This window comes from Salvia miltiorrhiza, chromosome 4 (genome assembly GCF_028751815.1).
Source record: "Salvia miltiorrhiza cultivar Shanhuang (shh) chromosome 4, IMPLAD_Smil_shh, whole genome shotgun sequence".
NCBI lineage: Eukaryota > Viridiplantae > Streptophyta > Magnoliopsida > Lamiales > Lamiaceae > Salvia > Salvia miltiorrhiza.
In genome coordinates this window covers 38822333-38838069 of record NC_080390.1, presented here as the reverse complement: position 1 = coordinate 38838069, position 15737 = coordinate 38822333, and the positions used below count along the sequence as shown (strand labels likewise).

The 15737-nt window shown below is 35.7% G+C and overlaps 1 protein-coding gene across 1 annotated transcript; it reads right to left on the bottom strand.

Moving 5' to 3' along the window:
• Positions 1-5049: 5049 nt before the first annotated feature.
• Positions 5050-7854, bottom strand: LOC131021549 (probable N-acetyltransferase HLS1). The gene is made up of 3 exons (XM_057950784.1): positions 7183-7854; positions 6434-6636; positions 5050-6166 (listed from the first exon to the last, which is right to left on the bottom strand). The coding sequence occupies exons 1-3, from the start codon at positions 7354-7356 to the stop codon at positions 5326-5328; spliced, it is 1218 nt and encodes a 405-aa protein (XP_057806767.1). The 5' UTR covers positions 7357-7854; the 3' UTR covers positions 5050-5325.
• Between the last annotated feature and the right edge of the window lie 7883 nt (positions 7855-15737).

The window sequence follows — 15737 nt, the reverse complement described above, 5'->3', positions numbered from 1 at the left end:
ATGAGGGACGAAGGAGGTGACAACTAATACTCTACTTCCTTTGTTTCATCGTTCACCAATTCTTGACATGTTTTTTTCATTTTGGTCGTCCACCAACATTCGACTTATTTTAGTTTTGGTAAGTTTATCCCATGTATCCTTCTAATTTTAATTTTCAATACTTTTCCATATTTACTAATATTGCTATTCTAACATTACCACTCAATCAAATTAATTAATTTAAAATTATAATAAATGTAATACTCTTATTCCATTCACAACATATTCAACTAATTTCTTAAAATCTATGTCTTTATGAAAGGGGTCAAGAAGTGGTGGACGGAGGACATAATCATTTCTTTTCTTACTAAAATAATGAATATGGGAAAAATACTAAAGACAAATATAAAAATGTAATATTAAATCATAACTATGAAAATTTAAATACCGATAACAAACAAAAATCGTGCCTATATAGATTTAAAAGACTATACTCACTTTTGAAATATCAATACACAGAAAAATAAAAGGATATATGATCTTATTCGAAAATCAATAATAATTTTGAAACTATGGTTATTTTGAAAAATACTCTCTTTGTTTCATTATTTAAAATATAAAACTTTTCGACAAGATATTTAGGAAGTTAAATTAGACAAAAAAAGGAAAGAAAGCTCACATATTAAGTGTGTATTTTAATTTTGTTAAATCCTAATTAGTGTAGTCAAATTAAATCTCACTCACAAACATTACAATTTCGTATCTACATATTAAAAACTAGTTACAATATTCAGACAATATGGAAAGTTTTGGTTAACACCACAACTGGAAAAAGGAAAGATCAAATCAAATTTAACAACCTATGCACAACACCAGATATTTGTAAAGTAACTAAAAATCAACACTACTTAAAGAAAAAGAAGACAAAAAGGCAATATTGACTGCAATGAAGCTCAAACAACAATGGTCCAGTCGCAAGAAATTCATGAGGAGAACCAACAATTTATCCTTCACGAAGATTGGGAGATCCACTGCTGCTTCCTGCTGCCCTCACCAGTGGTGGCGAGGACAAATCTGTAAAGGCTTACTTTGTATTGATGGGAGGTCAAGGGCAAGAATTGAAGATCAAGGTCATTAGAGCGTAGCATATTGTTTATTTGTCCATCTAACATTAGGTTATTTGGATGTTAGTTTTCTGTGTTGAATCAACATTCTAGGTACAATTAATAGATATGTGTTTTAATCTTAGAACAAGAAATTCTTTCCATCCTATCAATTATGCTAGCAACAACTAGACTTTAAATGAAACTAATCTATGAATATCCAACATACAAACCTACCGACTAGCCCAAACAAACGAGTCTCCCACTCAAAAAATGTTAAGACACACGAGTCTCCCACTGAAGGTGTATTTTTAATTAGATGTCGTGTAAGATGTTGGAACAATAGCTTTGAACTCTTGCACTTGTATGTCTTTGTATTTTAGACTGGTGTCGAATGCAATATGTTTTGTCCCTATTTATAGATCTTATATATGCTTGGTGGGCAAGAAAAGCGTGCCTGAGATCATGGGGTAGGTAACAAACATGGGTGTTGGAGTTATCTTCAAGCCAAAGTGTGCTAGTTTAACCAACATTCCTAAATCCAAAGACAAAGCCTTTAATCCTTCTTCTGCAATCTATATCATCTAATCCTCTTCTTTAACCAAGTATTGTTTGAATTATTTATTCTCATTCACTTTGTATTATTCGAATATACAGGGAAGAGCGAGCGTATAAAAACTTCTTGATATATAAATACGAACTAGCTAAAATGTATGAATTCAATGTTGAACACGTATGAATTCGCTGTGTAACTGTATGAATTGCGAAAAATAATTTTTTTTTCTACCTATGAGATTCGAACTCGGGATCATGAATTCATCCAATAAGATGATGAATCAACTGTCGATCTTGATGATCTAAGGGTTGAAAATGGTTCCTATTTTATATTCTAAGAGGTGTTTTTATTTTAGCTCACTTCCGAACACACACACACACACAACCACACACACACACACACACACACATATATATATATATATATATTAATTCTCTTTAAACAATATTTAATAAACAAGATAAAATCAAGGTTTATTCATAACATGAATAAATAATTTATTAGAGTTAAAATAACTCAAATTAACAAGGGTATTGTTAAGTAAATTGTGGATAAATAGTGTAAGTTACAAGGGTAAAATTATAAAAATTATGTGCAATGTAGTATACAAAACTAGAGTGTGCATAAATTTAGGGGACGCACTAAAAAATGAAAGATATGCATAAATATGAGGGGCCAAGGGAGTACATAAATTGATTATTCTTTATGTTTTTATATCTATGTTGATATTTTATATGGAGGAGCATTCTAATCTAGCCAAAACTATATAGTAAAAGGAAATTCTAACCATATTGATAAAATTATACTCCCTCCGTCCGCCAAGATTATGACAAATTGCTTGGGCACGACATTTAATAAAATTGATGATGATTTTGATGTAGTGGAGGAAGGGTCACACCACTTTATAAGATGTGTGGTTGAAATTGAATTTAAGGTGAGTTTTTTGTAAATAAAGAGTGTTTGTAAGGATAAAATATAAAAGTGAATGGTGGGACCATTGCCATAAAAGGAAAGTGCCATAATCTTGGCGGACGCCCGGTATAGTAATTGTGCCATAATCTTGGCGGACGGAGATATAAATAGTAATCAATCTAATCAAAATACCCTAGTAGTGTGTAACAATGTTAAATGCACTTTACGAGCTTTGTTCGATATATATGATTTTGCAAAAATCATGTAATAGTCACGAAAAGTGTATAATTATGTATTTATTGTTACACATTTTTTCGTAACAACACATTTTTTACGTTGTTACGCACTTATTGGCAAAAGTGTGTAAACACTGTTACACAATAGCCATTCCAGAGAAAGGGCAAGCGATCACGAAGGCGACGTCGACGCTGGAGAATCGAGAGAGAAGTGAGATAGCGGCATTGAAACAGATCCCGATCAATCGACATACGCCTTGTAAGGACGGTAGAGCGATAGCAGTGGTGGAGACAGTGGCGGACGCAGCATGGGGCGATGGGGGTACAGCTGTACCCCCAAATTTTTTCTTTTAGTAGTATTATGTTGTGTATTAAATATATTGTTTAATATATTTTGTACTCCTAAATAATAACTGAATGTGAGAAGCGAGTCACCTTCCCGATCCCCATTCTTATATTTCATTTGGGCTTGGGGCCCAATTTTAAATTTTATTTTATTTTATAAACGGAGGGAGGGCTCCTTGATTCCCAAAAAAAAAGGCGGCTGTAATGTGCATAAGTTAATTAATTTAAAAAGATACAAACTAAACTAAAGAGATAAATAGGTGAGAGTCGAGATAGAATTATGAGTCAGAGAAAATTTCACTCACGCAGCAGCCTAGAGTGTGAATTTCATCCAACTTTAAGGTATTATTATGTCTTTAGTTTTAATTAAAGCTATTTTATGTAATACACATAATTTTTCAATAATGTTTTAAGATGTGCTATTTTTAATATTAAAGTATCTTTTGTATTTATATTTATGAGATTATTTTTTTGTACCCCCAATTTAAAAATTCTGGATCCGCCACTGGGTGGAGAAAAAGAGAAGCTGTTGTATATGGTGGTGGCATACGCATAATAGCGTCATGGACGACGGTTTGAGGGCACATGCATGTAATGCTAAGTTAGTAAGTTTTTTTTTAATTATTTTTGGATTATTGTTTTTAATTATTAAGGGTAAATTAGTATATTTATATCAAATAAAATTATTATTTCTGACTTTTTTATTTCATAGATAAATTTACTTTTTGCTATTTAAAATGGGCTAGAATAGTATATTAACTTTATATTATATTATTATTATATGTGATTGAATAGTTTTGTGTATCAAATATATTGATAAACATGCTATAATTTATACTATATTTTTAAAATGCTAGTTAATTTCATATTTTTTATACCAAATTGGTTATATAGTAAGTTGCGTCATATAAATTTCAAGTATATTTATTGAAAAATTAGTACGGCCATTCGTGCAATCCACGACGGACATTAAAATTAAACAATATATTTAAATAAATAAATATAAATACTAAACAAAAAATATAAACAAATACAAAATATATTTTAAAAATAAAACAAAATAAATAAAATAATCCATATCAATTACTCAATAAAATCTTGAATTTGAAAAAATAAATTTCCATCTTTGTACAAAATGTAATGACAATTATAGTATTAAACAAAATTTAAAAATTATTCGATAAGAAAAATTATCATTAAGCATTACTATTATAGAGTATTACACATTATAATAAATATATAAATATTTTCATACACAAATATAAATAAAAAATTATAATTTTTAAATGAAGAAATATAAAATAAAATATTTTAAATTTTAATTCTTTTTATAACTTATTTGTTTTAAATTCATTTTATACTATATTAAATTTAAGATGCATATATGGAATTAAATTTGACTAGAAAAGAATTAAAATATAAAGAAAAAAGAAAAAAGAAAAAATAGTGAAAAAAATTGGTGGAATAAGAGAGAGAAAAAAATATATGGAGGGAAGAAACTCATCTTTTATATACTCCCTCCGTCCACGAAATGAGTACCATATTTCATTTTTGGTGCGTCGACTAAGTAAGTATTCATTTTCTTTTTTGGTACACTCACAACAAAAACAGATCTTTTATTTCATTTATACACAATTAACGAATTTTTTAAAATTCGTATCACTCTCAAATGAGTACTCATTTCGTGGCACAACAAAAACAGATCTTTTATTTCATTTATACACAATTAACGAATTTTTTAAAATTCGTATCACTCTCAAATGAGTACTCATTTCGTGGCCGGATAAGTATTATATAGGTGTTTTTTTATCGACCTTGGGGGAGGGGAATAGAAGCGTGGATTTAAACATTAAACTTCACTGCTTATAAAATAAAAATGTACACGCCCATGGGTATTAAAGAATTTTATTTGGCAAAGTTGAAAAATATACTTGTTGAAGCCTTTATAAATACTTTGATATCATATCAGTGCCCGAAATTTGTAGTAGTTGATGATAAAAAATCAGGCTGTTGCTGTTGTAGTAATGTACATAAAAATTGCATTTGTGTGGGTGCAATAAGGATGTTGAGAAAAATAAACAACAAAGGAGTGGGGTGTGTGGATGAATCCCATTTACAGCAATTACAACACCACAATTCATATCTTCTTGTTTTGCTAAGTTTAGGTTACTTGTTTATGCTTAAATCCGTTGAATTAGAAGTCTCTGGGATCAACAAAAATAGACATACCGGGCGGTGACTTAGTCCAGTCACCCACGCACCCCTCACTGTAGTCTTCCCCGAGCCTCTTAATGCACCACAAATCCTCGGCGCACGATAGCCTCTTCCAATGCGGAATCCCTAACCTGAGCGGCTCCCGCTTCGCCACCTCCGTCACCACCACGCCGCAGCCGCGCTCCCTCGCCAGGTTATGGGCCCGCCCGCAGAGCGCCCTCACGTACCCCGCCGCATCCGGGCCATCCCCGCCCAGCCCGAACAAGAAATGAAACCCGAAAGGCCTGAATACTTCCGGCACCGACGGCAGCCGCAGCCAAGGTAAGGCGCGGTCCACGGCCCGTGTGCCCGCCGCCAGCGCCCTCCGCACGCGCGACGCGCCGCGGACCTCGAGCCTGAACACTTCCATGCAGTTCCACACGCTGATCACGGCCCACGACCCGCCCAGAAACCCGTCCGGACCCGACCATGACCCGACCGGCACGGCGAGGAAGGTGCCGAGGCAGAGCTTGTTGTTGAGGATCGCGTCGATGTCGCGCGGGAAGAACTCGGTGGTGGCGAAGCGGCGGCGGTAGAGAGCCTCAGCGTCGGCGGGGCTGAGCTTGATGATGGTAGCTTTCTTGCTGACCCTGACCCGGTGCGCGTAAACGGGTTGGACTAAGATCGCCGGCGTGCGGAATTGGGAGTAGCCGCATTTGCCGGTGAAGAGTTCGAGAGACGGCAGATTGTCTTTTTCGGTAGCCATGTATGAATATTCAGCGCCATTATCGACAAACCACTCTTCCATTTTTTGCACTAATTTCAGCCCAATTCCCATCCTCCTACAACGAGACAAAAACTTATTTAGCAATGATTGATTATATTAGTATTGAAATGAGAAATCGCCCCCACATGTTTAAGAAAGAATTTATGCCGCCCAAAAAAGTAATGAATTTTTGATATCATTAATTATGTAAAAGGGTGCCCACAAAATCAATTTCCGGAATGAAATTCTGTTTGTCGAACTATTTAGGTAGATAAGACGACTTGGTTGTTAAATTAGAATACATTTGTAGGAAAATAATAGAAAAAGGGGAAATGGTAATTACCGATGAGAAGGAGAAACACGGAGGCCTAAAATGTAGGCAAGTTTGGTGTAGAGAGGGAGAGGGAGAGGGAGAGTGGGGCAGTTTTTGCCATTTCTAGAGACCTTGCTTCCGCACGTAACGGTTTTGATGCAACCTCTAATCATCCCCACTATCTCTCTCTTATCCTTATCGTCTCCGCCGCCACCCACCGTCATCTCCGCCACCTGAATTCTCCATGCATTTATTTAATTATACCCACCGTCAAAAACCACAAAAGAACAAAAGCAAATTCAAGTGTTAATCACTACTAAAATTACTAGGATAAACAAAAGTTTAAAGGCATATGTATCATTATCAGTGGAACTTGAAACTTTTGAGCTCAATGATTAATCGACTGTTACCTAGCTGCTAGATCAACACGCATAAATTACTAATTATTACAGTATTATTTTATTTTTTTTGCTAATGAATAAATAAATAAAAAGATTTCTTTAACTGAATACATGAAGTATTAGATTCTATCACTAAACTAACACACCTATACATTATAAAATTAAAATATTATTTCTTTTAAATATTTACAATATTATTAAAACGTGATGAACTCGAATACGAGATGTTTGGCCCCAGGCATTATTATCCACTAACCTTAAGCCAACGTCCAATTATTAACTAAGTATTAGTGATGGTAAGTCATCTAATAATCCGATCCTTTCAATATTTGTCAAATTTTTTGAATTTTCGGTGAAAAAAGAAGAAGTGAATTTTACCAGCATGAGAGAAGCCGGAGAATGGCGGACTCGACAAACGGGGTCGCCCAAGAGGTGGGTGTAGAGAGAGAGTTTTCCGCTGGGCCCCACCTCGCACCTATTCTCCACTTCCTCCACTGCTCTGCTATCTGTTTTCGCATCGTATTCTCGCACCACCACCACCGCCACATACATCTCTCTCTCTCTCTCTATATATATATATATATATGATCGTATATGCAAACTGTATAGAGTAAGGGGAAGAAGTTGCAGCAGGTATAACTTGTATAGACAATGTGTATCCCAAGTCAGATGAAAATCCAAGTGGAATTGGGAAAGGTAGAAAGGGACTAGCTAGAGAGAGAAAGGAGAGGAGTGAATGCTGGGTTGAGAGAGTAGATTAATAGCAGTAATAGTAGAGTTTGTGGGAGAGGGATTAGATTAGAGGAGAGGTAGTGAAGGATTAGTAGTGCTGCTCCTATTTATAGAGGGACCTCCGTAATCTCAATCTCAAGAAAAAAAAACCATTTTGAAAAAAAAGAAGAAGACACAAATTAACCTGTGGCTCTGTGCAATTATTCTATATGCATATTTCATGAGCATCAAATGAAATCTTACCTCACCGTTGGATTAGATCACATTAAGGTATATAGGAATATGTCCATATATTACTAAAGTTATATATGTTGATGTTGATCTAATGCGTTTGCATGTAGGTGATAAATATATTAATTATATATAAGTGATGAAACGTACAAGTTTGAAATATAAAGAGGAGATTCTTTTTTCTTTTCTTTTCTTTTCATTTTTCTCAGTTTGCCAAGTGTTGATGAATTTGTTTATTTTGTTGGCAAGTGTTAATGAAACAGGTGATGGGCAGAAGGCAAAGTGTGTGTATTCTTTTTCCGTGTCCTTTCGAGTCTACCGGTGAAGTTGTAATAATAAGTGATTATTAATCATCACAAAAAAGAGGTGCAGTGGAAGCAGAAATGGCGGCGCTTCTTTTCTTAAAGGTAATCGGTAGATGTGGCAAATGTGCCGGGTCGGCCCGACCCATTCTATTTGGTATCGGGTCCGAAATTTGATCGAGCTTCAAAATAGCAAGTCTAGTTTAATTCCCTCGGGTCGGCCAACATCTTCAAAGATTTTTTTAGCTATTAAATGTTGAAAATAAAATAAATTAAATTAATTAACGTCAAATCAAATCATCAATTCATAATTATAGTTATAAATAAAATAAATATCTAAAATTATACTACTGTAGATCAAATTCAAATATAGTGATAAATAAATGAAAATTCGATAATAATTATTTACTAAAAAACATTTCATAAATATTATCAACAATCAAAAGATTCAATTTGGTATCTAGAGCCATCATCTTGGTGCCATGGCTAAAAATACTCGACTCAAGGAGCTGCAAGAAGCACAGAAAATGCTAGATTAGATTCTCCAATCGGAAGCAATAAAACATGAATAATCTAAGATGAAATTACAGGAGCAGATCACTAGCGTAGCAATTGAAATGAAGAAACAAATGGGCAGTGTAAACAGTAAGTTTGATCACTTAACCAATACTTTAGCATCCATTCAACTCCAGTTAATGAATAGGGAAAAATATGAGGAGGAATCGATTCTAGGGAGTGGTGGCAATGAAGGTGTGAATTCCAGGAATCCTATAACTTACAGGGTTAAGTATCATGATCAGTCAAGCTCTAATATAGTGAACCCCATTCTCAAACTTGATTTTCCAAGATTTGATGGGTCTAATCCACGCTAGTAGATGTTAAAATGCCAAGTTTATTTCATGTTGATTCCTAATATTCCTGATCAACATAAGGTCACACTGGCCTCAATGCATTTTGATGGTAGGGCATCACAATGGTACCTGAATTTGTCATCCCGACAGATCGATATTGATTGGCAGCAATTTGTTGATCTCATTTCAGCAAGGTTTGAGAAGTTAAAGGAAGCTAAGATAATTGCTGAATTCAATAAGATTAGACAAGGAGAGAGCTACGATGACTACATGGAGAAATTTGAAGAGTTAAAAGCATGCATGTCACTCATAATAAGGGGGAGTGCTCTGAAGATTACTTCGTAGCAAGTTTTATCAGCGGCCTGAATGAAGAACTACAAGCTTTTATGCAGATGTTCAATCCAATTTCGTTGAACCAAACCATAGAACTTGGAAGAAATCAACTGCAAACTCTGGAGGCCCTTACCAAAAATTAAGAAACACTAGGAGGAACAATAGTTCAAGCAACACCAGCTTCAGAAGATCTGATATACCCACCCCAACTCCACCTAGAGGGTATGGCACAGTCAACAAACCCTCATTCAAGATGCTGACAGCTGAATAGATGACCGTCAAGAGAGAACAAAAGTTATGTTATAATTGTGATGAGAAGTATGTTTGTTGCAAACACGAACTGAATTCGAAATGCTTAAACAACGAACAAGAACACACATAACAAAGCAATTACGTGGTTCGGCCGTAAGGCCTACGTCCACGGAGGGTAAACTGAGTTCTTTATTGCATTTGCCCGGAGATTCACCAGAATTACAGATCTCTCAACTGAGAATCAAGAAACGCGACTCGATTTGACAGAAGCTTCTCTCTCTCTCAAAAACACACCTTTTGTGAGGAAGAAGATAATCTGATAACTAATTACCAGATTTTGACTCTACTTATTAATCTTTGACTCCGACTAATACAAAACGACATCGCATAAGAGAAAACGTAATACTCAAAATGACGACTCTAGTAAAACCAAAGAAAACCTCTAGAAAACAAGTGAGCTGCTATCTTTGAAGTCACTAACTCCACAATCTCCACCTTGACAAGAAGATGGCAACTCTGAACTCTTTCAGCTTTCCCTCAATCCAGCCCCATTACAAGGCTCCCAGCAAATTACTGATCTGCTCGATCCACCAAAATTACCAATCTAATACAGTGTTTAAATTTGGTAGTTGGCAAAGTTTTAGTGAGCATATCTGCTGGATTGTTTGCTGTTCCAATCTTCTGAACATCCACCATGCCTTTATTGACAATATCCTTCACGAAATGATGTCGTACATCAATGTGCTTTGATCTCTCATGAAAAACGTTGTGTTTTGATAAATGTATAGCACTTTGGCTATCACAATGGACTATCACTTTCTTCTGCAGAATCCCAAAATCTTTAATCATTCCCTTGAGCCAAATAGATTCTTTGACTGCCTCAGTGAGTGCCATGTACTCTACTTCGGTTGTGGATAGCGCAACAACACTTTGTAAACATGATTTCCAGGATATAGCAGAACCATAAAGAAGAAACACATAACCTGACTAAGATCTCCTGTTGTCTATATTGGCTGCATAATCAGAATCTACAAAACCAACCAAGACATCACCATTCAAATCTTTACACTGTTCAAATAGTATCCCATGCTTTGAAGATCCCTTTATGTATCTCATAATCCATTTCATAGCCTCCCAATGATATGCTCCTGGATTTGACATATATCTGCTCAAAACACTTATTGCATGAGCTAGGTCTGGCCTTGTACACACCATAGTGTACATTATACTACCCACAGCTAGGGATGGCAATGGATCCGAGACCCGGTCCAGATCCGCGGATCCAGACCCTTTTTTCCGGATTTGGACCTTGCAAAATTTGGACCCGGCGGATCTGGACCGGATCTGGACCACTCTCTAAAAAATCGGATCCAGATCTGGAGTAGTTGATATAAAATCCAGATCCGGTCCAGATCTGGTCCATGGACCCGGTTATATTTAAATATATAATATTTTTATTTTTAATAATATGTAATATTTTTAATTCTCCAACCCTAAGCTCATTTTTATATTTTTTTAAGCTCATTTTTATATTTTTTTTCTTTTCTTGTTTATGTTTTTGATAAGTAAAATGTATTTATTTCATGAAAACACAATATATATATATATATACAAATAAATTGATAGTTCTAATTGCAAGTGAAACTAAGCACGAAACATGTTTATGTAATTTAGCACCTGTGGCTGGAGTAAACCTATCCTGGCATGGGGAGGAGAGAGTAGTAAACTAGTAATCATGGAAGTAAACAAGCTGATCTTACAATTGACAATTAGAAGATAGTTAAATGTAATTTGATGTAGGAAATATATTTAAGTATTGCTTATTCGAAATGTTAATTTTTAGTCACAATTATTTTAGAAAAGAAAATAATATGGATCTGGGTCTGGACCCGCGACCCTGTGGATCTAATGGATTTGGGTCTGGATCCCATTTTTTTGGATCCAATGGATCTGGATCGGATCTGGATCTAAGTTAAAAAAACATGGATCTGGATCTGGACCAAACAGGATCCGGTCCAGATCCGGCCCATTGCCATCCCTACCCACAGCATTTGCATAAGGTACCTTGCTCATCTGATCTGCCTCTGATTGATTCTTGGGCTTCTGTTCCTCAGATAATTTGAAATGAGGACCAAGAGGTACACTTACCATTTTTGCATCATGCATGTTGAATCTTCTGATGACTTTCTTTATATAATTCTCCTGGATCAACCATAACTTCCCCTTTTGTCTATCTCTGATTATATCCATCCCTAAGATTCTCCTTGCATTTCCCAACTGTTTCATCTCAAATCTGGATTCAAGATCTCTTTTCAACAGTTGTATCTCCCTTTTACTTTTGCTTGTTACCAACATATCATCCACATATAGCAAAAGAAATGACACCATGTCCTTGCCAGCATTCTTAACATAAACGCAATTATCATGCTCTGATCTTTTGTATCCAATGTGGTTCCCCGGCAACGGCGCCAATTTGGTGGACGTCGCCAACCACCAAATAATTCCTGCGGAATTACCAAAATAAATTAGTACAATGGTAAGCAGGGTCGATCCCACAGAGAGCAGTTAAAAATCATTCAAATTCCTAAATCTATAAAAACGGTGATGCCACCACGCCTTAAATTTAAGAGGAGTTAATTAAACTAAGAATGCAGAATTAAATCAAATAAAATACGCTTGAAGTAAATCAATAAAAAGGGTAATTCGGCTCAAATAAATCCACTCTAATTCAACTCTGATCCTCGACGCAATAATTAATCAATCCCTATTAACCAACCAGTTATAGGATACCGTGAAACGCAACGGACGTACCCCAATTCCTACTTACGGTATCGATAAACAGCTGGAGACGCCAGACCTGCTTATTTCCCTCATTAAAATATAACCTAGCTGGAGACGCCAGACCTAGATTTAATATTCTAACAGCCTTACGATGAAGGAACCCAATTTATACCAATTATCCTAGAGACGCTAGTAATAATTAATATACCAATTATACTACGAACATGGTAGTTGTATCACTAATCAGCCCTATTCCAACAATTACGGATTGGCAGGAACTAATTGACTGTAATCCAATTAAACTTAAGTTGATCAGGCTTAAATAAAATTAGAATTATCTTGGAACCTAGGAATTAATCGGAATCAATAGGTATCAATTTTAAACCAATTAGGTCTCACAGATCATTAAATTAGAGTTTCATTATTCTCGCCGAATTAAAAGATTTAGCTACTCATGCTTGAAATAAAAACAATCAAATAAATAAAATTAAACATAAATAAATAACGAACAATACTAAGAAAATAAATTGCAAGAAATTAAATCAAACTTGAACCAAGTTGAAGAAAAGTCGTCTGCCTCAATCCAAGTCCAGCCGCAATTGATGAACCAATAAAACAAGAATTAAACTAAATAAAACTATGAAAGCAAAGGACTAAAAAAACGTTGGAATCGAGAATTTGCATGAAAGTAATGGAATTTGCATGACATGAAAAAATATAAAAGTCAACTCCTATTAAGAAATCAAAAGTTGCTGCTGTCAAAGTATGTAAAGTGAATGTGATCAAATAAAATAAAACCTAACTATTATATATGGCCATGCATGCATGCATGCGGCCCTAACACTAAGGAAATCATGGGCTTCGGTCCTTAACTTAATTAATATCCAAAATAAAATAAAACTAAGAGTTTTGAGCTTTATAAAAATATAACAAGTCATTAAAAGCCCAATCTCTACTTTCTTCCATCTTCACGTCAAATCTCCATCGACAACTCGTCTTTTTCCAATTTCTTCCAATCAGCAGCTCCATCTCCAATTCTTCGAATCCCTGCGCCAAAACATTGCAAACTATGCAAAATTACATGAAACCATGGCGAAATGCACACTAAACTAGGTAGCTAAAATGCACACATCAAGTACCATTGCCTGCTGCTCTGTTTCAGCCCATATAAACTCTTTTTCAGTAAGCATACTTTATTCTCATTCCCAGGTGATATGAAACCTTCCGGTTGTTCCATATATATACTCTCCTTCAAATCACCATGTAAGAATGCTGTCTTCACATCTAATTGCTCCAGTTCTAGATCAAACTGAGCAACCAATGCTAGCAAAATTCTGATTGAGCTGTGCTTGACTACAGGTGAAAAAACTTCATTGTAGTCTACTCCTTCCTTTTGTGTGTAGCCTTTTGCTACAAGTCTTGCTTTATACCTCAAGATTTCTATAACAACCATTTCTATCTTTTTCTTGAATATCCACTTACAGCCAATAGTTTTCTGATTAATTGGTCTATCCACAAGTATCCAAGTGACATTTTTAAGTAATGATTCAATCTCCTCTGTCATTGCTAAAATCCATTTATCCTTCTCATTTCCCTTCATTGCTTCAGAGAAATTTCTTGGTTCTGAGTGCAATGTTTCATCTGCTACCACCAGTGCATAAGCTATCAAACTATCATCTCTTAATCTTATTGGAGGTTGAATGATCCTCCTTGGTCTGTCTCTTGCCAGCTGGTACTCAGTTAAACCATGTTGGTCAGTGTCTGTTTGCTCAATCTCTGAATCTTCATCAGTATCTTCTGGTGTTTGGAGATTCTGTGATTGTTGATTGCTGCTCTCACTTGGCTCCACCTCAAACTGATTTTCTGGGATAACATCCAACTTTTCAGAACTTTCAGGTGTTTGATTCTTCAGAAAAGGCATTCTAGATTCATGAAAGACCACATCCCTGCTGATGATGATCTTATTTTCACCCTTTTCAATGCACCAAAGCCTGAACCCTTTTGTCCCTTCTGGATATCCCAAGAAGACGCATCTCTTGGCTCTTGCCTCTAATTTATCTTGCCTTGTGTGAGCATAAGCTTGACACCCAAAACTTCTGAGAAATTTGTAGTTGATTGGCCTTCCTGCCCACCTCTCTTCTGGTATTTCACCATTTATGGCTGATGATGGACATCTATTTATTAAGTATGCAGCTGTTGCTGCAGTTTCTCCCCAGAACATTTTAGGGATACCAGATGATTGAAGCATACATCTTTCTCTCGAGAGAATGGTTCTATTCATCCTCTCCACCACCCCATTCTGTTGGGGATTTCCTGGGACAGTGGTATGTCTCTTTATCCCATTGTCTAAACAATAGATTTTGAATTCATTTGATAAGAATTCTAATCCATTGTCGGTTCTTAGACATTTTACTTTGGAACCTTTCTCAACATGTGCAGCTTGACACCATTCTTTGAACTTGTTGAAAGTATCATCCTTTGATTTCATGATATACAACCATAACTTTCTGGTATAGTCATCAATCAAAGACATGAAGTATCTTCCACCTCCCATTGTTGGAGTTCTACTTGGCCCCCATAGATCCGCGTGTATGTACTCCAAAGGTTCCTTTGAAATGTGTCTGCCAACTGGAAATGGTTGCTTTTTGCTATTTGATAGAATGCAGCTTTCACATGACTCAAATTTAAAAACTCCACCTTCATTGATATTTCCCTTCTTTGCAAGTTGATTGAGTCCAGATTCACCCAAATGTCCCATTCTGAAGTGCCATAACATGCCATTGCCTTTTGTCACCACAGCAGTTTCTCCAATCAGAGTTATACCATCAAGATGGTATAATCCGTTTCTTCTTGTTCCTTTGAGTAATACTTTGGACTGCTTCATCACATATATTGAGCCTTCTCTAGAGTTGAAATCATACCCCTTCTTTTCAAGGATCCCAAGTGATATCAAATTCCTTTTAATCTCAGGAATGTATCTCACTTCTGTCAATGTTCTAGTTGATCCATCCTCCAATCTCAATCGAATACTCCCTATTCCTTTAACACAGCAACTGTAATCATTTCCCAGAACTACACTTCCAAGGTTTTCTTCCTTTAGATCTATGAACCAATCTTTGTTAGGAGACATGTGAAAAGAACACCCAGAATCTAATATCCATGTGTCTGCATTTGCTGCTCTCATAACATTGAGCACTTCATGGCTTTCAGTTTCTTCAGCCACATCCACAGAATCAGGGTTTTGAGTTCCATGTTGTTGTTGCTGCTTTCTTTTCCAAGAGTAGCAGTTTTTTTTTCAGATGTCCGGGCTTCTTACAGTGGAAACATCTTCTTGTTTCATCTCCATCTCCTTCCTTTGATTTTTGTTGTCCTTTCTTTGCTGGATTGTTTCCTTTCTTGAACTTTCCAGATTTCCCTTTCTTGATGTTCAAGCTCTCAGGTTGTGACTTGT